This window comes from Carex rostrata, chromosome 12 (genome assembly GCF_964058835.1).
Source record: "Carex rostrata chromosome 12, lpCarRost1.2, whole genome shotgun sequence".
In the NCBI taxonomy this organism is placed as follows: Eukaryota; Viridiplantae; Streptophyta; class Magnoliopsida; order Poales; family Cyperaceae; genus Carex; species Carex rostrata.
Window position 1 is genome coordinate 7099911 of NC_135929.1, and position 25324 is coordinate 7125234.

A 25324-nucleotide genomic window follows, 5' to 3' on the forward strand; every position below is an offset into this window, starting at 1 on the left:
ATGCATACAAATATGAATACAAATAATTATATGTATCCTTATTCATATTTTTTTTTTATTTTTCAGATATATATTTGTGCATATATACATACGGATAATATTTGTATCCATATCTTTTGATTAAAAAATATGATTATATTATTGATTAATTTTTTTTAACAAAATATATATTTTGTAATGACATAACAAGTTTAACATTACAACAATATTTTGTTCACCAAAATGATCAGATATCTAAACTATATCCATATTTTATGTTATTTATCACACCCTAGATTTTTACTATCCGGAGTGTGATTATATAAGCATCTTCACACCTTTCCTTGGCCTATTAACCTACATCGCTAACAAAAAAGAAAACAAAATAACAAAACAGAGTCAGCTACAAAGCTCAGTAACCGGTTATTTAACGACGCGCTTCTCTATAATTGGCTTAATTTAACAATCAATCAAATAGGCTGGATTAATCCACACAAATACACATCTAATTATACACGCATATTTAACTAGCAATAGCACGTCAGTCTAGGTTATCCATAACACCAGTCACATCACATTCACACATGTGTAATCCCTATCACAGGCGATTCCCACATTCTCATAACACAATTCCTTTAATCCACTAATCCAATGGGAAATCTATCCAACATTGGAAGGCCGCCAACTCAATGGAAAATTCATCCAACAGTGGGAGGCTACAATCACATATTAAATTTCAACCTTAGACCCGCTATCCCGTTAAATGTGCCATCATAATTCAATACTAGCATTGTACCCGTGCGTTGCAACGGAAACATATTATTTCATTATAAAATATTATAAAATGAAGAAGATCAAGCGTTTCATTATTTCATTATTTGCGTGACCTTTTTGAAAATCAACTATTCAAATACGTGCTGCACAAATCTCAAAGCAATAATAATACTGATACGATACGATATGGATACGGATACGGATACGGCGATACGGCAATTTTCAAAAATGAAGGATACGATACGGCTATTAATATATATATATATATATAGAGTAATGCTATCCTACTTCACGAATTAAACCGCCTGTTTTAATTCACGTTTCTGACCCTTTGATTTGCTTCAAAAGTAGTGCTGATCGGATCTAAAAACAGCGAAACTGGACGTCTCCTGTTAAGCCCCTTTACATATCCTCATCTAATTATTAGAAATGGAGATCTCCAATTAAACCCCAGGCCTCCCGATCCCTCTCCTTCCCTCTCACGCGAAAAAGAAAAGAGGGCGATCAGCGCCTCTCTAAACCCTAGACGCGACCTCTCCTTCTCTTTCTCCTGGCGAACTCCTGGCAAAAACCTAAGGCAAGAGAGAACTCCTGGCGAAAACCTCTCTAAACGCTAAAGTCGCTCAGGTTAGTTTTGTTAGATTTATTAGATTTCCTGAAATTTTGTTGAAATTGGTTTGCTGAATTTTGTTGAAATTGGTTGTTCATTAGCACTAGTTGAATTTTGTTGAAATTAGATATTTAACTTTTCTTTCGTTTTCTTTGTGTTAATTTGATAGGCCTTACGGAATGCTGTCATAAAATAAGGAAAAGTATATCCAAAAAATTCACGATTTCCATAAAAGATATGTTGGCTGGTACAGATATTAACGTACTGGTACTAGTCATCAACTACTTAACTGTGTAGTACTTGGTGTTGAAACCTTTGTGTTATTATAACTAGAAGATTTTTTTTCTGTACAGGTCTATTGCACTTCAGTTCTCTCAGAAATTTTGCCGAACACTCAAGTTATTGCCTTAGCCAAATTTCCTGATTACAACAACTCTGGAAAGGTAATTTTATTTCAGTTCTTTTAAAAATAAATAAATCACCAGATTAATATTTTTGTACAGTTTGGCTGTGGGCTGAATTAGCAGAAGTGACGGCTAACTACATAAAGCTACTCGAGCATGAATGTCAAGATCTGGAGAAGTGACGGCTAACTACATTAGCCAAGGAAGACATGCACCGCTATTTTTTTGTGAAGCTGTGAACAAGATCCAAAGCAAAATCTAACTGCTAGTCTTATCACTCTGTTTATAAGCATGTGTTACCATGCCTTATTTTTTTGTAGAGCTTACAATTTTTTGATAATTTTGTTTGCAATATGAAATTTGATTTTTGGTTGATATTTGCTGTTCAGTGTTTATATAGGTGTTTTCGTTATTCTGAAAATTTCTGCTCACGGGAAGGGCTGGGTGAGCCTGTCACACCCTACGCCATATGTTAGAACAAGTTTAGATTAATTTAATAGAAAGTGTTTAACCATCACTAATTACATTAGCAAGCATCAACAGTCATGACAAAACTAATTTATCTATATATAAACCAACTTGACTAAAACAATGTAAATGATTCATACAACATTAAACAATCTAATTCTTCAAATACTTCAACCCATTTTCCACCAAAATCATTTCTGCTTCTGTCGAGCCCGCTTAGGTGCTAATGCAACATTCCTAATTATAGTAGAATGCAAGTCAAAATCAGCTTTATATTTTAAATAGCCGGCGTGAATCCATTTTTCGGCCAAACTAGTAGAGACGCTATCTTGGCTGTCTCTTTTGTGTTCTTCTTTCGTCGGCCTTATCTCATCATACACAACTCAGCTGAGCAGCCCCAACCTTACTTGTTTCATGTAACAATTCATCAATTGCCAAATGCTACAATAAGTTAACAAAGAAAGCAATTTCAAATTAGCGACACCTTTAGCTGTGTTCCTTGGAAGCTAAAATGAAATAACAAAGGTTCAGAATGTCAAAATTGGCACCTCGCAAGCTAAAATTTCCTCCTGTGCCTCCTTTGAAGCCAATCTTTCTGTTATTAGCGACACATTTAGCTGTGGTCTGCTTGAATTTTGGATTGTCGACCTGAAAGAAAATATATAGAAAATTTCAGTTACAATGGGCAGAAGTATTAATTTTCTCTTCCTATTTCTCAATTTGCATTTCTTTCCTCAATATTTGTCCACTTAATAAAAAAATTAGTAGAATAAAAGAATGAAAATAATCATGACTAAACCTGAGTAATAAGCTTTGGTTTGTCGGTTGTAGAAAAGATTATTTCGTGAATGTTTGTATAATCCACTTCATGCCTACAAGGAAAAAAAAAAAGATTATTTCGTGAATGCTTGTCGGTTGTATACCGGCTGGTACAGTTTCTGGTACGAGAGGGCTGGTACGGGGGATGAAAATCTCGGACTGGGAGAGTCGATTTCGGCACGAGAGGAAGCTCCTTACCTGAGCAGAGAGAGCTGCGGAGAGTATAAATGGTGAATTCCTTACTTTAGCGTTTAGAGAGGTTTTCGCCAGGAGTTCTCTCTTGCCTTAGGTTTTTGCCAGGAGTTCGCCAGGAGAAAGAGAAGGAGAGGTCGCGTCTAGGGTTTAGAGAGGCGCTGATCGCCCTCTTTTCTTTTTCGCGTGAGAGGGAAGGAGAGGGATCGGGAGGCCTGGGGTTTAATTGGAGATCTCCATTTCTAATAATTAGATGAGGATATGTAAAGGGGCTTAACAGGAGACGTCCAGTTTCGCTGTTTTTAGATCCGATCAGCACTACTTTTGAAGCAGATCAAAGGGTCAGAAACGTGAATTAAAACAGGCGGTTTAATTCGTGAAGTAGGATAGCATTACTCTATATATATATATATATATATATATATATATATATATATATATATATATATATATATATATATATATATATTATTTTATATGTGATATTTATATAATTATAATTTAAATCAAATCAAATTTGTAGAGAAAAATAGTTAAATACTATATTTATCTACAAGATAACACATGTGAACTCTAGTGTAGTGGTAAGAATTTTGGCACCAACAGAACCCAACTGGGTTCGAATCCCGCCTTCAGCAGAAAAAAGGGTGTGCGGTGCACAATAAATCAAGACCCTTGCAGGATCTAGACATTAAGCTCCTTAATAAGGAGGAGAGATGCAATACCAATATTCAAATCAACCATACAAAACGAAAACACAGTTATAGAGAAGTCTGATTACCTATTAGCGAGATATTCATAATTTCATTCGGTTTGCAACAACGGTTCAAAATCACTGCAACGTAATCGGATTCGAATCGGGCATTCAATAATATTTGATATCAAAACATCAACAAAATATTTCTTCTATATATATATATCTCTATTTATCAAAAATAGAGAGGGTTGGATCCAAACATAAAAGAGGAGAGCGAATTCATATGAGTTTAATCAAATCATTTGAATCTGGTGATGTAAGTCAGAATAGATGGGAGTGTAATTTGCGGCAAAGAATAATTAAAAAGAGACGGTTATGTTATGATTCACAATGATCTATACGGCAGCGTATTTAATATATACAGAAGGTTTAGAAGGTCGGTCAGGGAGGGGGCGGGATTTTGGGGAGCATGAGAGGCGTCTCATAAATTTTTAATTTTTTTTTATATAATTTAGAAATAAGCTTGATTAGATTTATAATTAAAGGAATAAAGTAAACATAAAAACTTGTAGCGCAAATCTAAGTTTTTAAGAATAAAACATAAATGGTAATTTTATTATTTCATTCTGCTTGTAACAAAAATTAAAATCTTTATATATTATAAAAATATCTTGTAAACAAATAATAATTACTTAAATTTTCAGAATGTTACATTATTTTTGTTTTCTAATAGAATAATAATTTATTGGATAGTATGTTAGTTTTACAAATGAAAATTAGGTATTTAAAATATATATGTAACTATGTTTGTATCAGTTTAATATACTGATACATATCAGATAAATAATAAAAATACATATATAATTTTATTATTGTCTAATTCGTATCTGATCATTTTGCTGCAAATTTTTCTTCTGTGGATAAGATTGTTCATTTTGTGTTGCCGATTATAACCCCCCTTTTACAATTATTGAAAATCATCTGATCCTGGTCGGATAGTGCATAATTATTTCCCATGTTTTTTTCATATTTTTGCTGGGACTTTTTAAAGACAAAAAAATTGTGCGAATTTCTATTATTTCTTTAAAGAAAAAGTAGAAGTCATATTTATATTCATATATATTCCACAATCACCATATATCACTTATTACATAAACGTAAATTCCACAATCACCATATATCACTTATTCTCCAGTAATAAGCTCACCAAAACTTTGGTGAGCTTAAGAGCACCCTAGTTCTACTCTATTATTTTCAATAATAATATATGTGTTTGAAAACCAAATTTTACATTTTTTTTTGGAATTCTTTTAATTTTTCAAAATAAAGTTTTTCATAGTTTTTATTATTATTTTTGATATATTTTCAGATCAAGGTTTTCCATATCTGTGCGTTTAATCATTCTCTATTATTGATATTCTTATTTTTATTTTTCTATTAATAATAAAAAAGGGAAATTTTTGACAAGGACAACAGCTTAACCAGTAACAATTTTTGTAATCAACCTTTCTTGTGGGACTAAGGATCTTAAAATCCGGACATCAACAATTGTTTGAACCAACTCATCTTTTGGACCAACACTAACTCTATACATATTAATGTTGCTATATATGAATATATCTCTTTGTTGGGCCTTTTTGTGTTTTAACTGTATGATTTAATGTAATAATTCGTCCATAGAATCGTGCAAAAAGAAGTGACGTAAAATTATATTCATTTATTTTTATATTTCATATCTTAAAGTTTATGTGACTTAATTATTCGATAATTATTCGTTTGACATTCATATTCGAATCCGTATTCGTAGATTACCTGCTTTGTATCCGTATTCATTTAAGACGGATTTAGTTTTGAATTTTGATATCCGCTTACTATCTGTATCCGTATTCATATCCGCTCGCTGAAAGACAAATACAGATATGGTATGACCATTATCCGCTTCGAATCCGCTCCGTTTTCACCCCTACGAGGAAAGCATTGCTTTTGGTCGTTAACATTAATTTTCTGCATTTCTTGTTCTATTTATGTGGGTTGTATATTTTATTTTCTTTGTAATTTCTCAATACTAATTATTACCTTTTTCTTTTATGTACATAATTGTTTTGGTTTCCAGTACGTACGTAGTATTATGTTGTGTCACAATGCTAATTATTACCTTTCTCTCAACTAGGCCCAACGGGCCGGACAAAAGAAGACGCCCAGTTAGTTCTGCCATGTTATGGATCTTTTTTTTAGTCAAATGCGATGTTTCTCTATTGGAGTTATTCTTTTGTAATTTTAAAAATAACACTTGAAAATAATTACAAATGATGATGTGTCGCTTCTAAAGAATTTGTTAAATTAATAATTATTTCACGTCTCTGTAGCTGTAATTGAAATTGCAATTAATGTACCATCATTTGCAATTTGTTTTAAACCCTCACTATAATGATTTTTTAAGACATATATTTTCATAATATTGTTGGCTGATTATCACCAGCTAAACATTTTTTTTTACTATAATTGGTGGAACGATCCTGGATGGGTTATAAGCGTTCGATGCCAGAGACTAAGAGGATACGGGTTACGTGCCTTATGGCTGTCACTAGGGCTGGCAAAAAAATTCGAGGTTCGTGATTCGATTCGGGTTTGATTCGGGTTTGATTCGAGTTTAATTCGATTCGAAATGGGTTCGAATTGAAACGAACCAAACCAGGTTCGGTTCGGAATTAATTCAAACCAAACCCAAACCTAGCCTGGTTCGATCGAAATGGGTTCGATCATTTTTATGGTTCGAATCTCATAATAACATCGGCCGTCCATTTACCTGATGAAATTAAAATTCAAGATAGAAAGTCATAATTTAACTTAGCCGACACTCCCTCGCTCTCAAATCTCAATAACCTAGTTCTTTCTCCACCTCTCCCTAACTCACTCTCTGGCTATCACTCCTCTCTCCGACCTAGATGACTGTCTCTCCTCTCTCTTCGGTCGTCTCTCATAGTTCATACCAGGAAAGCCGTCTTTGATGTATTTTTTCATGAACAATTTTTCAACTTAAAAACACTTATTTCATAGTTCATACCGGTAAAAGGAAGCCATGCGAATTGTCCCACGAGAAAAAATTAATGTATAAACTACTGGTATAACTAGGACTGCTAAAAAATAATTTTGTTCGTGATTCGATTCGGGTTCGATTCGAAAAATGTGTAGTTCGAAATGGGTTCGGTTCGAAATGAGTTCGGTTCGAAACGAATCAAACCAGGTTCGGTTCGAAATTAATTCAAACCAAACTCAAACCTAAGATAAGTTCGGTTCGGTTCGGTTTGTTGCCACCCCTAGCTGTCACAAAGAAATGAGTACATATTCAGAAGAAAAATGATGTTACCACACCTGCTAGCTATGAAGATCAGAGAGGAAAATTATGGCTCATATGCTGTAAGGATAACAAGGGACCAAGCATTGCTAGTGTGTAGAGAAACATTTCAAATACTGTAATTTGAGTGATTGTAAGATGGTAGTTAAGATGTTATAAGCACATTTATTTTTGATGGTCCAGAATTTTCAGATCAAGTGATTTTTTACCCATCTAAAACAATAGCAAAAAAATGTAATATTTAGTTTACAAGTACATATTTAAATGGAGACCATGTTGAATGGTTTGGATTGATTGTTAGGATTTTCAAACTGAAAATTTGTGTCCGTAGCACGGGCCAATATGTACATAGTATGTTATTCTGTTATATGCTACAATATTAGTTTTGTATGTTATTCTTTTTATTACCATCTCAATTTTCTTTATTGGGAAAATAGGCATACCAGATGTGGACTATTCTCGAACACTTTTTGAATCCTGCCATCTTATAGTTTGAAGATTTAAAAAAAAAAATGAAAAAAAATATGAATGTATCGATGCTTCATTGTTTATTACACGTAACAAAATCGGACAATTTATATGAGATTTAAAATTTAGGTAAATTTAGGCCATTAGTTTAAATTGAAGAAGACACATGTTTGAAAAAAAAAAAAAAAATCCAAAAAAGACATGTTTAATTTAATTGGACCATGCAATGCAGCACCGGAAGGTATCCTCTCCGGAGCCAATCGCTGCGGTTTAATCTGGTCTGTTAGTTTCGGATCGGACGGATCAGATCAAATCTTATCCGAATTGGAAAAAATTATCAAATTTTGTAAGATCTGATCTGATCCGTCCAATTCGAAACAAACAGATCAAATTAAAAACTCCGCAGCGATTGGCTCTGCAGAGGATACGCTTCCATGCAGCACCGGGCCTATGGGGAGTGCGACCTGGCTCAGACATCCAAGATTAGCGGAAATGATATTAGCCAGTTGCTGCATTCGAATTGTTTCCCAGTAACTCAACCTGTTGCTCCACTGGAATGCAACCAGCGCAACAGAGGAACTCTTAAAAAAAAAAAGACCAATAAAGAAAACAACTGTCCAAATCGAACGTCAAAGATTCGTTCGTTCGTCTAGTGCCAATAAATAAATAGTGCGGTGTTCGGTGTACAATCCATCCAGTGGTCCAGTAGGAAAGCTTTTATTCATATAAATTATAAAATTCGGATCTATAGAAATAGAAAGAGTGTCTTCTTTCTATTAAATATAGTAAGATCGGATTTATTGAGTTCGATCAATTAATTTTTTTTTGAACTGCTGCAGAGAGGGAAAGAAAAATTTATGAATCAGACTCAATGATTCTGATTCATAAAGAAATTGATTTTCTGCGACATAGAACCCTTTACAATCGTTGATTTTTTACCGATACAAAGATTTTTGTGCCACAGAAAATAAATCCCTTTATGAATCAAAATCACTTTTCATAATCCATTAATTTTATAATTGATTTTCTGCGGCACCAAACCTTCTGTATCCGTAGATACAGAGGATTTTGTATCACAAAAAATGAATCCTTTTATGGATCTATAATTTTTTTTTCCGGTAAATTCTCTGTGCATTTAAAAAAAAAATCAATGGATAAAAATGAGACACTTCTATTTCTGTAGTACGAATTTTATAATTTTTATGGATAAAAAATTTCTTATCCACTAACTGAAATGTGTCAACGAGTGAGTGGGCGAAAATAAAAGCCCCGCCACACACTTTTCTGTCTTTTTCCACCAATCTCCTGTAGTCCTATACACATGATCGTAAATGCTATGAACATTGAAAGAAGCAACACTTTTAAGTTTTAACCCGGTCTTAAAGCGATGACAGCTCGTTACATATTTGGTCATACAACGCGCGTTTCCGAGAAAAAAAAAAAAGCTAAAAAGGGTCGAGAACTGGACTATATGATCTCGCGCGGATCTAGGTGCCAACGAACGTCATAGATTGCATCTCCGCACCAACCTCTTTCTGTCTCTAGTTGTTTTTCAGCCTTTTAAAGGTAGATAGGCTGTTGTCGCAATATATCAAGTAAAAAGGGCTATTTTGAATGAAAACCAACAAGTTTTTGCTTCTCCATGTCTGCTGAAAAAGTGTCAGAATTAGTGCTACCATACAACGAAAATTTAGATCAGAAAGCACATATATATCATAAACATTACTACTTACCAATTAGTTACAATCAAATTTTAAGTTTGGTACGGAAATCCTGTTTTGAAAAGTTTCTGAATCTGACATAGAATATTAATGAAGTATATAATTTAATAATGTGTTTTAGATTATCAATGCAGGGCATGTCTTCTATTGTAATCATTGGTGCAACTAGCCTATGCGGCATAATGTCAATTTAGCTTTAATTAATGATTAAAATTCACCATAATTACCTGCACTTCACATGTCTGAAGCAATTAGTTTAGTGCCTTCTGCGGAAATTGCTTCTTCTCCAGCATATCTGAAAATTTTGCATACCTAGATATGTGACGTTAAATTAATAGAACACATATAAAAAACCTCGGTAAGATTGATTAAATTTACTACTTCCCTATTAACATAAAAATAGTACTGTTTTTCTCCTGGGAATTAGATTTTGTCCAAAGGGCTTTGGACAGAATCTTATCCAAATCTGATCCTTACCGTTTTATTTGCTTTAAGATTCGTACCAACATATTTAAAACTTAATAACTTTAAATGACTCTGTAAATCTAAACCATCAGTGTAAATTTTAACGCAGATCGGACGGTTTACAACTGACTTTGGATGAGATTTTGTCCAAAGCCCTTTGGACAAAAACTCCACCCTTTCTCCTAAGGGTCTGCTCGAGTATGGTGACATCAAAGGAAAGGGAGGGGAGGGGAAGAAACAGGAGCATTACCGTGGCTGACCGGAGGCGGTTATTTGCTCCAGAACCAAAAGAATTGAGAGGGAGCGGAGGGAAGCAGGAGGAAGAGAGGATGAGCTGCAAATGGAAAATTAGCAAATTTATTCATCTCCAAATCAAGGTGTGGAGGATGTGAACTTGCCGAGTGTTTTCTTCCTTCCCACTTCCCTTTTTGTTACACGCCTGTTTATGGAGCATGGCCTTAAGGGAGATGCCTTGTTAATTAAGTGACATCATGTTAATCCGCACACCAAGATCATCATCAGCGAGTTCATTACCCGGTCGATAATTCTGATAAGCAATTTTAAATGGTAACAAAAATAAATATTAAAAGGAAAAATAAAATAAAGAGTTGTAGGCTTGTAGCCTCGTAAGTTAAGTTTAAAAATAAAAAGTGTTAACAACTTAACAACATTCAGTGCTAATATATAATTATATAGTTCATTGTATACCTTACTCATATAATCTATATCATGACAGCCACGGAGTTCGTAGCGATCAAGAGATGGTGGAAAGTCTTCCTCTGGATTGATTTTAAGCTGAGGACACATAGTTATGGTGAGTTGCTTTAGAGAGGTCAGCTTACCAAGCCCATCAATGGATTCTAGACATGCACATCCGTAGATATTTAGCGCCTCAAGTAAACGAACATTTTGGTTGTTAAAATCCAGCTTGGTTACCTCATGTGACCATGAAACAACTATGGTTTTAAGCTTTGGTAAGTGAGAATTCAGCAAAATCATTTCATGAAATTTCCCGAATATCCCCAAGTGCGAGAGTGAAGGAAGAGTGAGAATTCTGCTCAATTTAATGCAATCCATTAAAACCAACGTCGTCAGAGTTGTAACGTGAGTAGAGGGAAGGGCAACAAATTGGGGGTCTGTAGATATGGGCATATTTTCTATATCCATTATTTCAAGGGACTGGGATCCCTCAGATATGGTATCAGCGCCGAAAAATTCATGTCCAATTTGGTGAACGTTGTACGCCCAATGAATTTGTAGATACTTTAGTGACGGCAATTGACCGAGTGGAGGAAGCAATTCACAGCGAAACGCAGCGAGCTTTACCTTAACCAATTTACAGAAAGATTTGTCACTAACCCAGCGTGGAAACCTTATGCCTTTATAATTGAATATTTGTAATTCAGTAAGGTTTTTGTTTGGCTCGAGTATTTCAAGTAATGTCTCAGAAAACTCCCTACTTATTCCGATGGGTTCTTGGTCATCGATATCAAATTCAGAGTTACATCTAAAATTTAATATTAACTGCTCTATGTAACCCTTTTTGTGCAATTTAACCTCCTTAGCATCTTCTATATCACTCACATTATTGAGACCAAAAATGCTTAAGCTTCCACTGAGAAATGCCAGATTTTTAAGTTCACCAATATTGCATTCTGAACTATCTTTCCCGATTACAAAAGCCTTCAAAGATTGTAGGTTTGTTAACTGCCCGATCCCATATGGTAAACAACATGGATACTCGGAGTCATTATTGAGGTGCCGGAGGTTAACTAGCTGCCCAATGCCATTTGGTAGCTTCTTAAGGGGGCAATGATCGAATTCTAGGGTTTGTAGATTATAGAGACTGAAAGTTGAATTGGGAAGAAATTCTAGTTCAGTGCCGGAGACATTGAGGTAGCGTAACAGTTTTAAGTTCCCAATTGATTCAGGCAAGGTAGTTATTACAGCATGGCTGAAATCTAAGGCTCGTATGTGCTTCCAGCTTTCTAACATGTTTATGGGAATCTCGACTCGAACATTTGCATGATTCTCCCATGTCAAAACTTGCACCAGTCGCATGATTCTCGATCCTTTAAAATGTTGTACTATATCCATGAGTGTTTTGTTCAGCTTAATGGAGTCGGGATCCTCCTGACTCGGAACTATTGATAGGTATCGAACTGTACAGGCATCTGACAGATCAAATTTCTTTGCTATTCGGGTTTCAGTCATTTCCAGCTTCCTTCTCGCAACTTCGTTATCAGAAACAAGCTCCGCTAAGTCATGCAAAAGATCATGCATAGCAAAGAATTGTTCAGGTTCAACATCCCGATTTTCTATTCGTTGAATCATTGATCTCTCTAATAAATGATTTATATATTCTCTGCCAATATCTTCTAACATTTTTCTGTTAGAACCATTGATAAGCCCCACCGACATCCACAACTTTATAATCTTGTCAGCATGAAACACATGATCTTTGGGAAACAAGGATAAAAATGCAAAGCACTGTTTCAGAGGTGGCGGCATGCGGTCGTAGCTTAATTTTAGAATGAGAAAACAATCACCATCTCGAATGTTAGGTTTTAATTCCTTGCTTTCTAATATATCCATCCAACAGTTCACATCATATTCAATTCGACAAACACTTCCAATTGCTTTGACGGCCAAAGGTAATCCATTGCACTTTGCAACTATCCTTTCAGCAACTTGCATCATGGGGCCATCTATATCTCTTTCTCGGAAACAAAAAACCAATTGCTTGAATAACGAACAACAAGCTTCAAAGTTGAGATAATCCAGAGTATAAGGTGGCCTCATTTGCACAACTTTAGCAACAACGGCACTACGACTGGTTACTAAAATTGTGCCTGATCTTGAAAATTGTAAAGGAAGCAGCAGAGAATCCCATAGACTCTGCTCCTCATTCCAAACATCATCCAATACAAGAATAAAACTCTTTCCTATAACCTCCTCTTGTAAATTTGATTGAACATCATCCAATTCACTGAAATCACAATTCTTCTTGGTGAAAGATGTGATTATTTTTCTAGTCAGGGTAACAACATCAAAATCATCAGACACACAAACCCATCCCTTCAATTCGAAACGTTCCCGCACCCTTGCATCATTGTAGACCAGTTGCGCAAGCGTAGTCTTACCGATACCACCCATCCCAACTATTGTGTGTACCTTCAATTTACCCTCCCTGCTACCTCCATCCCGGTTAAATATTAATTGTTTGATTATGTTCTCCTTGTCTTCCTCTCTGCCATAAATAGTAGCCTCCTGAACTAGAGAGCTACTAGGTTGCCGTCTCAGTCTCTTTGTCGGCATGTTGAGACCTTGACGCATCGGATTTAGAGCATAATCCCACTTGAGGGTATCCCAAACCTGAGTGGTCTCCTCAAATCTCTTTGTAATATCCTTTACTCTACCAGCTATCTCATCAGATACAGGAACAGTAACAGCAATCGAGTCCAGATCTAATACCTGTATATAAAAGGTTCTATTTTTATTTTGGAGGACTTAGTTTATATCAATATGTTGAGAAAATTAATTTTGTGATTAATGAGTTGAGATGATCTGGCCAGTATATATATTCAGGGGCGGAGCCAGACTTTCGAACTATGAGGGTCAAACACACAATGGAGATCAATCATATAAAATTTTTCTATGAAGAATGTCTGTTAAATTTGCTATACCATAACATTTTATTCTAAATTATATTAAAAGTCATAGGTAAATACAAAAAAAAAAAAAAAAATTGTAGTTAGTTGACTCCCATTTCTTTGAACTAGGTCCGCCTATATATGTATATATTGATCTCATTAATTATATCATAACATGTCACTATTGAATTTCTTTTTCCAAATTCAGCCAAATTGGCCCAATTGTTTTTTTGAAATTCCTTCACCGTTTGCTGTTCTATGTTGATGTCATCACTATTGATGATATATATTATTATGGTTTGATCACCGAATGAAAGAGAAATATACAAATAATAATATATAGCTGCATGTGTACTATGTTCTAAGAATTACTTTATTCTTGAGACAATGAAAGCTTACCCAGTCCAGTCTTTTAAACTAATATTGGTGCAATTTAAGTCGGAGATACTCCTTTCTTAAATTGGGGTCTACCATAAGAGAGGAAAAAAATAATTGGGGGCTAATAATAATATATAGGTGTACTACCTTCCAAGAGTTACTTTATTCATGAGAAATAGTGTAACCATTGCCTAGTTCAGATTTAGACTATTGTTGCATTTTAAAAGCAACAAGATAAGGATAAAAAATGACTATTAATGAAGGTAAACTATGGAGATAGTTATTTCCGAGATATGGTTATTACCGAAAAAACAAAAATAAATTTGCTGTAATACTCGGGTAATTACAGGACCTTATAATTCCGATCTCAACCGTTGGTCATTCTCGAAATGCGTGGATGAAAATTTACCTTTTCCGAGAATGTTTTCGAGATCTGCGCACAAAAAAATTTGAACGGTTGATATCGGAATTTCAGAATCCTGTAATTCCGACAGTAGATTCGGACTCCCGAAAAACCATTAGTAACAGTAATTAAAACATATTGTTGTTAATTAAATGAGGTCTACCGTACGTAAGTTAGAATTCAAAATAAATTATAACCAAATAGACAGGAAATTTGTTCATTTACCTTCCTTCACTTCCTACAATTTTAATTCTAAAACAATTAAAGCGAATGTTCCACCTAAGAGTGCGCACATCCCTTTTCTAATTTTTTTGAAGTAGTTCATTAAAAGGATTATTTATATATATATCGTGTAGCAATAATTGAAAAACTTACCAAATCATTATATGTGATTTTTTTTTAAGAAGGCGAAAAGCCTACTATTTTCTTAACCAAATAAGAGAAATTTAGATATATACCCATTATAACTTCTTCAATTAGATATTTTCCCATCAAAACTTCAAAATTAGTTATTTCCCCATAACAACAACCAGCCAAGCACCTTCATTCGTGGCGGCGCATTGAGTGCCCATATTTTGTTGACAGTAGATGTTAGTATTTGGTCCATCTTTTATAGCCGTGTACGCCGATTTCACCTTAAACTACCTGTCTTGCTCCACCGCCACTGGATGACATCCTTGGCTTGTTGGGACAACCCTATCTGGGAGAGATTCAATAGAAGGAAAGCATGGAAATTGACCAATTTCTTCAGCTAGGCATTTCTACGAACACTTGAAGTGCATGGATATGTGTAGTTAACAAAATAGAACGTATGGAGGGAGAAAAAAACCAGCACCTTCAATTGCACAATAAACAAAACCTTTACGGTGCATGCTAACTGTCTCTGTCATTGTAATTTCTCAGATTCATTTCAGCATTTTGCGTTTTTCTTAAATATTTTTGGAACACCAGTAACCTCGAGGATCATGTAATTTCTCAGTATCTCTGCAGGTGCTCGAATGCTTCTCAACACCAAGGACACAAGAAAAAGTAATGATACTACAAAAAAAATCTAATGTAACAAATTTGTTGCAAATTCGATAGAGGACCAATAATTTTATATTGCAAATTCGATACAGGTCAAGAATAAAGACCATATAAGATCAAACATACATGATGTGTTTTTAATGTAAGGGTATAATTGCCCTTTTATTTCTCTATTACTATTAATTAGTGTTTTTAATTGATTTAATTGAATAATGTATTTAGATAGGAAAATAACTAATTTTGAAGTTTTGATGAGAAAATATCTAATTCAAGAAGTTATGATGAGTATATATCTAAATTTCTCATCAAATAAAAGGAGAACAACATTAAGTACTTTGCAAACATTTTCCATTGTTTTTTTTTTTTTTTTTAACTTAAATGTTACCTCCCCTTGACGCTTGCGCTTTTGCCCGCTGCTACCATCGATGCCGAGCAGCATCCTGTTCCGCACTTGAATCTTCGCATGAAGCACATCATACTCATAGTCACCCACCACATCCTCAGCATCATAAGCAACCTCCTTCAACTCCTTGAGCCGAAGCTTCTCGGCATGTTCTTCAACATCCCTTTCACCGGCATCCATGATGATGGATTGGATCCGCCTCATCGTTCTCTCCAGCTTCCTCAGATCCTCCAACACAGATGCATTTTGAGTTTCATATGTTTCTTGTGCAGCATAGGCTGCCGAGGTAAGCAGAGAAGACAGCTTCTCAGCTGTCCATTTGATGCCGCTCGCAATAATGCCTGTCATTAATTAGTGACTCTTGGGCTCTTCTCTTTCTCTCAATGAAACAACGAATAGTTAAAAGTTAAAACGTGTGAACTACGGCCGTCTCTTTTCCCCTTCTCTGTCTGTCTGTCTGTCTCTCTCTCTGTATGCTGTTGTGTGGATGTAATGAGTCGTTGTTCAGCTGTCAATCTCCAGGTCTGGTACTCAACAGTCACAGATAAAGAGTCAACAAGTAATTAATTAATCGTCTCACACGGCATATCATTTCTTTTGATATTAATTATGAGTAGAACTAGGGTGCTCTTAAGCTCATCAAAGTTTTGGTAAGCTTAACTCTAAAACTTATCAAATCGATTTCAAATGACGAATCCGAACCATTGAAACCCGCCTACCTTACGTGTGATGCATCTACATGTGAAACTTTTAAATATTCAAATTAATTTAGTATAAAGTCAAGCGGTCAAAATTAGAAGGTTAATAAATTAATTTTAGTGCATTCATTTTTGAACGTTTTTTGACCGCTTGACTTTATACTAAATTAATTCAAATGTTTAAAAGTTTCACATGTAGATGCATCACACGTAAGGTAGGCAGGTTTCAACGGTTCGGATTCGTCATTTGAAATCGATTTGATGAGTTTTAGAGTTAAGCTCACCAAAACTTTGGTGAGCTTAAGAGCACCCTAGTTCTACTCATTAATTATACTGACAATCCAAAAAAAAGTATATGGTACTATGTATAGCACGGATTGATTCTGAATACGGATTAATATTTTCGTTTTCAAAATCCTAATAGTTGATCTGAAGTGTTCAACATGATATCCATATGAATATGTAGTTGCAAACTAATTTTTTTTATTTTTTTTACTATTTTTTAAGATAAGTGGAAAATTACTGTTTTTGGATGGTTCAGAATTTTTAGATCATGTGAATTTTTTACTTATCTTAAAAAATAATAAAAAATATAAAATTCCGTCTGCAATATTTTTCGTTGCAAATAATATCTTTTGATATTAATTATACTGATAATCCAAAATGAGTTAGTATAGCACGGATTGGTCCGTAATACGGATCAATATTTTTTTTTTCAAAATTCTAACAGTTGATCTGAATCGTTTTAAAAAAATAGTAAAAAATTCTAAAAAATATTAAATTTGGTCTACAAGTACATATTCATGTGGATCAAGTTGTATGGTTCGGATTGACTGCTAGGATTTGAAAAACAAAAATATTCATTCGTATTACATACCAATCCGTGCTATGTATAGCATAGTTACAAGATTTGCGAATTATTAGCGAATAATTTATTTTTTGGTGATGCCGAAACTAACGTCGAATTATTCGGTTGACCGAATTATTCCCAAATAACTCGCTAATTTTACGAACATTTCCCGAATTTTACGAATTATCCGTGGACTTTTCCCGAATTTTTCCCAAAATATTTTTTGTTGGTATTTTTTATTTTTTCCTTCATTGTAGAATTGAGATCTCTGACCCAGATAATTCCGAATCATTTCTAAATTATACCTGAATTATTCCTGTATCACGAATTTTTAACCTCGCTGAACCGATCCTGAATAATTAATTTGTCACTGCGATGCATAGTACCATAGTACTCACTCATCCAAAAGTGCCTCTTGCTAATTACTGGATACGCTTGGTTCATTGCATAAGGCTGTATCTCTTGATCTGCTCATATGCTCTCTGTCAATCTGAGTCTCCAACATAAAAATGAATTAATGATCTATCTTTATGATTGTGTTGCTGTCTGTGGAAAAAATAGTGAGCAAAATCAAAATGTCATGCCATTGTTGAATTTGTGGTTGTTAATTTGTCAGTAATTTAACACTCTACAAGGTACAAGACAGCCATAAAATTAGCACGAATGATCGATGTTGAATCCATATGTCAATCTCGTATTCTCGTTGCAAAGATGGCAAAATCTGATATACAAAAAGAACCCGTTCGATCAGATTCTGATCTGAACCTGATTCGAATGGATTATTTTTTAAATAAGAAAAATTAATTCTACATAACCTGAGACAATCGGAACCTGGACTATTAAAAACCGATTCGAATTGAACTCAAATGATCCAAAAGGACCTGAAATCCAAAACACAACTCGAATGATCCGAATCCAAACATGAGACAACCCAACTTGATCCTATCAGATGCCAAGAACCATGAACTAAAATGACCTGATTCAAAATAATCAGATCTTAACCCGGTCAGACCTACACCCAAATGAATCCGAGACTTGAAAATCACCTGAAACCGGAGAATTCCAAACTCAACCAACCCGACTTAAGACGACAAAAAAAATTAAAATAATTTGAATTCAAAAAATCCAACCCAATCTGAAGTCGACCCCACCCAAGTTGACATGCCAGATTGTTACCAGTACATGTTTATACGGAGCGGAGATTATGTTAAACGGTTCGGATCGACCATTATAATTTTAAAAACAAAATATTAATCGGTAGTACTGGTACAGACCATTCCGCGATGCATAGTACCATAACCTCGATCACTCTTTTGATTTTATAATCCATATATATAGTATTAGATTTCGGAGTTCCTCAGCAATCTGTGATCTGTCATCCCCAGTTGTCTGAGTCGTTACTATTATATATTCAACAACGGTCATAAATCATAATGTCCCTTCGCCCTTCTAAAAAGACACCTTCTCTGCTGACTGCTGCTATGTTCTTAAATTTTACCGAATTGCATTATACCACTGTTCAGAAAGAAAATATTGTTCTGTTATTGGGGATAATATATACTTACTGTTTTTCTAATCTCATATCATGCAGTCCCGTGCTACTTTCTATTTGATCTAAAATAACAAGAATGTTATTCGACTGTCTTAAATTCTTAAATAAGTCTTTGACGTAGGGGTGTAAACGGATCGGATATTATCCAATTTTTTCCGGATCCGAATTCGGAAAATTATCTAAATTATCCGATCTCCGTATCCGAGACTATCCGTATCCGAAAAATTATAACGGATAATAATGCAGTAAGTCTTTTAACTATCTGCAGGGGCGAAGTCAGACCTTTGAACTATGGGGTCAAACGTGAATGAGAGTCAATCATATAAAAAATTTATACTGTAAATGGGGCTCAATTTTACTGCATCCATAACATTTTGATCTAAACTATACATAAAATCACATATGCATACATAAATTTTGAAAATAAATGGGGGTCAATTGACCCCCATTTGGTGTTACTACGTCCGCCCTTGACTATCTGTATCTGACCGTTTACACTTTTAAACCATAACAAATGTACTATATGTTCTTAAATTGATTTATTAAATTGCATATTGTATCAATAATTTATTAAATTGTATATAGATATATATTTTGATGAATAATAGAGGATGGATCAAGTTACAACAATTTTTGAGTTACAACAAGTTACAACAACAATTTTTTACATTTTCAAAGTCCAAATCGTCGATCCAAACCGTTAGATGTGATCTCTACAATAAAATATGCTTGGAGACCAAATTTTACATTTTTTGAATTTTTTTTACTATTTATTAAGATGGGTACAAAAACTAGTCAAATTCAGACCATTGAATTTTGTACCCATCTTAATAAATAGTAAAAAAATTCCAAAAAATGTAAAAATTGATTTTAAAGCACATTTTATTGTGGAGATCACATCTAACGGTTTGGATCGACGATTTGGACTTTGAAAATGTAAAAAATTGTTGTTGTAACTTGTTGTAACTTGATCCCTCCTTTGAATAATATAATACTATGATATAAGAATAATTATATGATTCCCCTCACCCCTCACCCCTGTCCCCCCCCCCCCCTCATTTATCACTGTACTCTCTCTCTCATTTTTTTTCCTTAACTGCCATTAATCTTCCTAATTATTTCGCTCATAATTTTCATTTATCCCCACATTAAATTATACTGTCATTTAATAACAATCACTGCATTAATTATACTGTATGTTGGCTTTTGGGAGCCCTCGGCTTATCTGTTTGACTAGATTTGCAAAACATACATAATTGCATTTTATAGTTTTCCTCTTGAGTATCTGTGTAGGTTCATGACAAGTGAAGGACTAGTAATTACACATCAAGGATGAATTAATATACTGCAATACAACATCATGGATGTGGTCATGAAGGCACAAAACACTAGATAGCTAAGTAAGGCCTACCGTTGTCACGGTCCAGTGACCGTGATAACGGAATAAATAAATCATGTACAAATCCTGTGATGCTTAAAATAGTTTTAGCATCATCGAACGCTAACTCTTCCAGAGGATTTTTGTGGTGGGAACCATTGTCACGGTCATCTACCGTTATCAACAGTGACCATCGTTATACTCCAAACCACTCCGATTGACCTACCATTGTGACGGTCCCCTGTACCGTTACAACGGTCAGCACCACTTCTTTTTTATCAGCTCTCTATAAATAGAAGCTGTACCAAGGTTTGGAGTATCACTCTAATCACCTCCAACTTCAATATTTCGTATTTACAGATCTAGAGAAAACCGTTGTTGCTTGTGCACTCCAACTTCAATATACACAATCAATCTCAAGCTTATTCAATCAATCAACCAACTCCTAGAGTGATCCTGTATGATCGAATCATTTACTACTTCGAGCTTTGTGCTCACCTTGCAATCCTTGAAGTCATTGGCGGATCCACATAGGCCCAGGGGTAGGCACTTGCCTACCCCTGGATTTGAAAATTTTTTTAGGCCCAGTACGTTTTTACTCTTGTGCCTAACCCTGGCTCAGATACAGTGCCTAACCTTGGCCCAAATAAAATTATAACAAGGCCTGCTCCGATTTATTGATTCGCTGGCCCAATAAATAAAATACTGCTCCGCTGCTTTGAGGCTTTGATTGACTTACTTGCAACAAAATAAAAAAAAAGTCACTTAATTCTCATTGGCTGCTAGGAGAGGTGAGCAAAACCTAAAAAAAAAAACAAAGGCCCTTGCGTCTCTAGAGCCAGAGAGCAAACGAAAAAAAAAGACCATTGAGAAAAAAAAGACCTCCGCTAGGTGCTCGCTAACTCACGCCAGGCAGCAGCACCACTCGTCGGCGCCTCCGCAGTTCCGCCCTTTGCCTCACATTGTCACGCGCCAGTCCACTAGAGAGAAGAATCGTGCCTATTCCTTCTCCACCCGCTCTCTTGACGCATCAGCACACCCTTCTCCTTCTCTTTCATTTTTTTGTAAGATCTCAATTGCTAGTTTGAATTGACTAATTGAATTAATATCTTTCATAATTCATAACCTTCTCAATTTCAAACCTTTCTTGCACATCCTTTCTCAATTTCACACATTTCTCAAATGAACTGTGAAATTAAATTGTGCTTGAATTGAGAATTGAAATGTTGAAAATCTTGAATTGTGAATTGTATATAGTTTGGTGAAAGGGTATAGTTTGCTTGATCTAATTAATGACATTGAATTCTACATTTTAGGGTATTAAAAATGAACAAGTTCTATAAACCTATGCCTAAGTCTCCAATTGGTTCAACTTCACAAGAACCAAGATAAATTGAGCCTAATAGTGCCGAACAAGAACCTCCTCCTGATCCTGGTTTAAGGCCACCAATATCTCAATACAACCCAATGAGCAAGACAGTGTATGTTGTTCTTATCTAATAAAAAAACCATTTCAACCTTACAACCATAATTTTCCCCAAAGAGATATAGGTGGTAAGATGAGAAGATTTAACAAAGATTGGTTTAATCAATACAACACTTGGTTGGAATATAGCGTCGAAAAAGATGCGACATTTTGCCTTTGTTGTTATCTATTTAGACCGAATTATGTTGGTTCAGGTGGAAGGACCGTTTTTGTTGGAGAGGGTTATAGAAATTGGAAATCAAAGAAAGGGTTTGACGAACATATCGGTGATTCAAATAGTTTGCACAACCAAGCATATAGGATGTGTATGACTTTGATGAATCAAAATCAAAGCATTCAAACTGTGTTAGATAGACATAGTGTTAAAGAATATATGGATTATCGAATACAACTAAATGCTATTGTAGATACAATTCGACTTCTTTTGAGGCAAGGTTTGGCATTTCGCGGGCATGACGAGTCTGAAAGCTCTAACAATCAAGGAAATTTTTCTTGAGTTTATGAGATTTTTAGGAGATCATAATAAAGAAATAGATAAGGTGATTTTGGACAAGTGTCCTCAAAACCTAAAGTTGATCGCATCATCAATCCAAAATGAGATAGTGAATGCTTGTGCAGAGGAGACAATTAAGGAGGTAATTGCAGAGCTAGGAGATGAATGGTTCTCTGTTTTGGTTGACGAGTCAAGGGATGTCTCAGTCAAAGAGCAAATGGCAGTTGTGATTCGATTTGTGAATAAAGGAGGTTATGTTGTTGAACGGTTTCTAGGTATTGTTCATGTTCCCAACACTACATCTCTCCAATTGAAAACGGCACTTGAGAGTTTATTTGGTAAGTACGGTCTAACATTTTCTAGATTACGTAGCCAAGGGTATGATGGAGCTAGTAATATGCGAGGGGAGTTCAATGGGCTCAAAACATTAATCATGTGGGAAAACGGGTCTGCATACTATGTGCATTGCTTTGCACATCAACTTCAACTAACTCTTGTTGCGGTGGCCAAGAAACATAATAAGGTTTGGCGTTTATTTCAAATTGTTTCTACTATTCTTAATGTTGTTTGTGCATCTTATAAAAGGCGTGATCAATTACGTGAGAAACAATTAGAGAAAATTGTGGAAGCTCTTTCAAATGATGAGATTGTAATTGGAAAAGGTTTGAACCAAGAAATGAGTCTTGCACGTCCATGTGACACTCGATGGAGTTCTCATTACAAAACTTTAAATAGTTTGATTATATTATTTTCAGCCACAATAGATGTCATTGAGGAAGTAAAATTGGAGGAGGTAAATGATGAACATCGAGGAGAGACAATTGGACTATTGGAAACAATGCGCTCTTTTGATTTTGTGTTTAATTGTCATCTCATGAGAAATTTATTAGGCATCACCAATGATTTATCGCAAGCCTTGCAACGTAAAAATCAAGATGTGGTTAATGCTATGTGTTTGGTGAGAACCGCTAAATTTCGGTTGCAACAAATGAGGGATAGGAAATGGGGATTGTTATTCCAAGAAGTGTGTGCATTTTGTGAGAAACATGGTATTGAAATTCCGGACATGGAGGGTATCTGTCCCTGTATATCACGGCGTCGACCAACGGGATTTAATAATTTGCATTACTATCGTGTGGAAATGTTTAACACGGTTATTGATATGCAATTACAAGAGCTTAATGATAGATTCACAGAAACAACTACCGAACTTCTTATGTGTATGTCATGTTTAGACCCCAAATGATTCTTTTTCTTCATTTAAAAAGACAAGTTGCTTAAACTTGCTCAATTCTATCCCTCGAATTTCAACCAATGGGAGCTTGGTACTCTAGAAAATCAATTGGAGAATTATCATTTGGATTTGAAAAACAATAGTGATTTTTTGGAGTTAAGGGGATTAGTTGAACTTTCTCAAAAACTTGTGGAAAAGAAAAAACATGTTATTTATCCCTTGATTTACAAATTAGTGAAATTGACATTGATATTGCCGGTGGCTACCGCTAGTATTGAAAGGGTATTTTCGGCAATGAATGTGGTGAAAAACGACTCAAGAAATAGCATGGGAGATCAATGGTTGAATGATTGTTTGGTTACTTATATTGAGAGGGATTTGTTCAAGGGTGTTAATAATGAAAGAATTATGCAAAGATTTCAACATATGAAGAACGGCACAGGCAACCTTGGTTCATCGTCATCAACTTGATTTGACTAGATATGTACTATTATATATTTTTTTTATATGTAAAACAATACTATTTTTTTATTTTATAGTCTTGTTAGCATTTTGTACTTTAGCTCATGAGATTATATGGTAAAAAAAAAATTGAGCTCTTATTAGTGTTTTGTGCCTACCCCTGACTAAAATCCTGGATCCGCTCCTGCTTGAAGCCCTTGCGACTCGGATTGTGTTGTTAGGGCCGTGTGACTTCCTAGAAGAATTGTAAGGGCTCACTGGTTCCACCTTGTACTCCTTTCTCATTGGGTAAAGAAAGACGCGCCATCTAGAAGGTCGCGAGTCCCGGAGACGTAGGCATTAGTGCCGAACTCCGTAAACAACTCTCGTGTCATGTGTCTCTAAACTCTATTATTTACTTTATTTACTTTACATTTAGTTTATGACAAAGTTATTATAGTTTCCGCCAAGAATACCTTATAGACACGCTATAATATTATAACTTAGACCAAAAATATAAAAATGCCTATTCACCCCCCCCCCCCCCCCTCTAGGTGCCTTTGAGACCAACATTGTCCTCTAATAACAATCCCCGCATTAATTATACTTTCCTTTAATAACAATATCTGCTACTAAATGTTTATCTGTTTATTGATGTTTAAGAAAGTATTTATCACAATGTCTGAGAAGTATTTATCATTGTCTCTGACATGATAATACTTTGATTTGATTAAACATTACTTATTAACAAGTTCAAGAAAATATTTATCATTGTCTTTGACATATGTTTTACTAAAAATTACAATTATATCTGAGAAGTATTTATCCATGTAATATAAAGTATTTATTCATGTAACTTAAAGTATTTATCATTGATGTTTTACTAAAATTGCAATTATATCTGAGAAGTATTTACCCATTAACATAAAGTATTTATCTATGTAACATAAAGTATTTATCATTATGTCTGAGAAATATTTATCATTGATGTTTTACTGAAAGTTGCAATTATGTCTGAGAAGTATTTATCCTTGTAACATAAAGTATTTATTCATGTAACATAAAATATTTATCATTATGTCTGAGAAGTATTTATCATTGGGTGAAGAGATTGTTTATTTAATGGTCCCCAGTTGTGCGGGCACAATTCGAAAAAAAAAAGAAATTTTGTGCGGTGATAACTGACAAGTATTTATGAGGGGATTGTTTATTTAATGGTCCCCAATTGTGCGAGGACGATTAAAAAAAAAGTAAATTTTGTGCGGGGACAACTAATGAATTGATTTATTCTTTCACAAATAGAGATCATTGCAGAGAGATTAATACTTTGAAAATTCAAAATAAATACTTTGATACTTCAAGTTAAATACTAACATT

At 34.7% G+C, this 25324-nt stretch overlaps 2 protein-coding genes, 2 long non-coding RNA genes and 1 pseudogene across 6 annotated transcripts in view; 2 read left to right on the forward strand and 3 right to left on the reverse strand.

Moving 5' to 3' along the window:
- Positions 1-1208: 1208 nt before the first annotated feature.
- Positions 1209-2142, forward strand: LOC144562574 (uncharacterized). Its single transcript, XR_013514154.1, has 2 exons — positions 1209-1380; positions 1717-2142. It is a non-coding gene; the product is annotated as an uncharacterized LOC144562574 (long non-coding RNA).
- A 95-nt stretch (positions 2143-2237) lies between these two features.
- On the reverse strand, positions 2238-3454 carry LOC144563704 (uncharacterized). The gene is made up of 4 exons (XR_013514396.1): positions 3253-3454; positions 3035-3107; positions 2784-2883; positions 2238-2676 (listed from the first exon to the last, which is right to left on the reverse strand). It is a non-coding gene; the product is annotated as an uncharacterized LOC144563704 (long non-coding RNA).
- Positions 3455-9088: 5634 nt separating this feature from the next.
- The window catches only part of LOC144562700 (putative disease resistance protein RGA3), a 55210-nt gene continuing 38974 nt past the window's right edge, over positions 9089-25324 (reverse strand). The window contains exon 5 of one of the 2 annotated variants that reach the window (XM_078311936.1): positions 9089-9401. The gene's annotated coding sequence lies outside the window, so the exon portion shown is untranslated. Of the gene's footprint in view, positions 9405-25324 lie in introns of both variants that reach the window. The other variant, XM_078311937.1, reaches the window with a different exon arrangement.
- On the reverse strand, positions 10409-16214 carry LOC144562702 (putative disease resistance protein RGA3). 2 transcript variants are annotated; one of them, XM_078311942.1, is made up of 3 exons: positions 15798-16214; positions 10661-13426; positions 10409-10499 (listed from the first exon to the last, which is right to left on the reverse strand). In XM_078311942.1, the coding sequence occupies exons 1-3, from the start codon at positions 16161-16163 to the stop codon at positions 10428-10430; spliced, it is 3204 nt and encodes a 1067-aa protein (XP_078168068.1). In that variant the 5' UTR covers positions 16164-16214; the 3' UTR covers positions 10409-10427. The 2 variants fall into 2 exon arrangements, with proteins under 2 accessions (XP_078168068.1, XP_078168069.1); XM_078311943.1 differs by lacking the exon at positions 15798-16214 and adding an exon at positions 14845-15608.
- LOC144563566 (uncharacterized) lies at positions 22153-24135 on the forward strand (annotated as a pseudogene).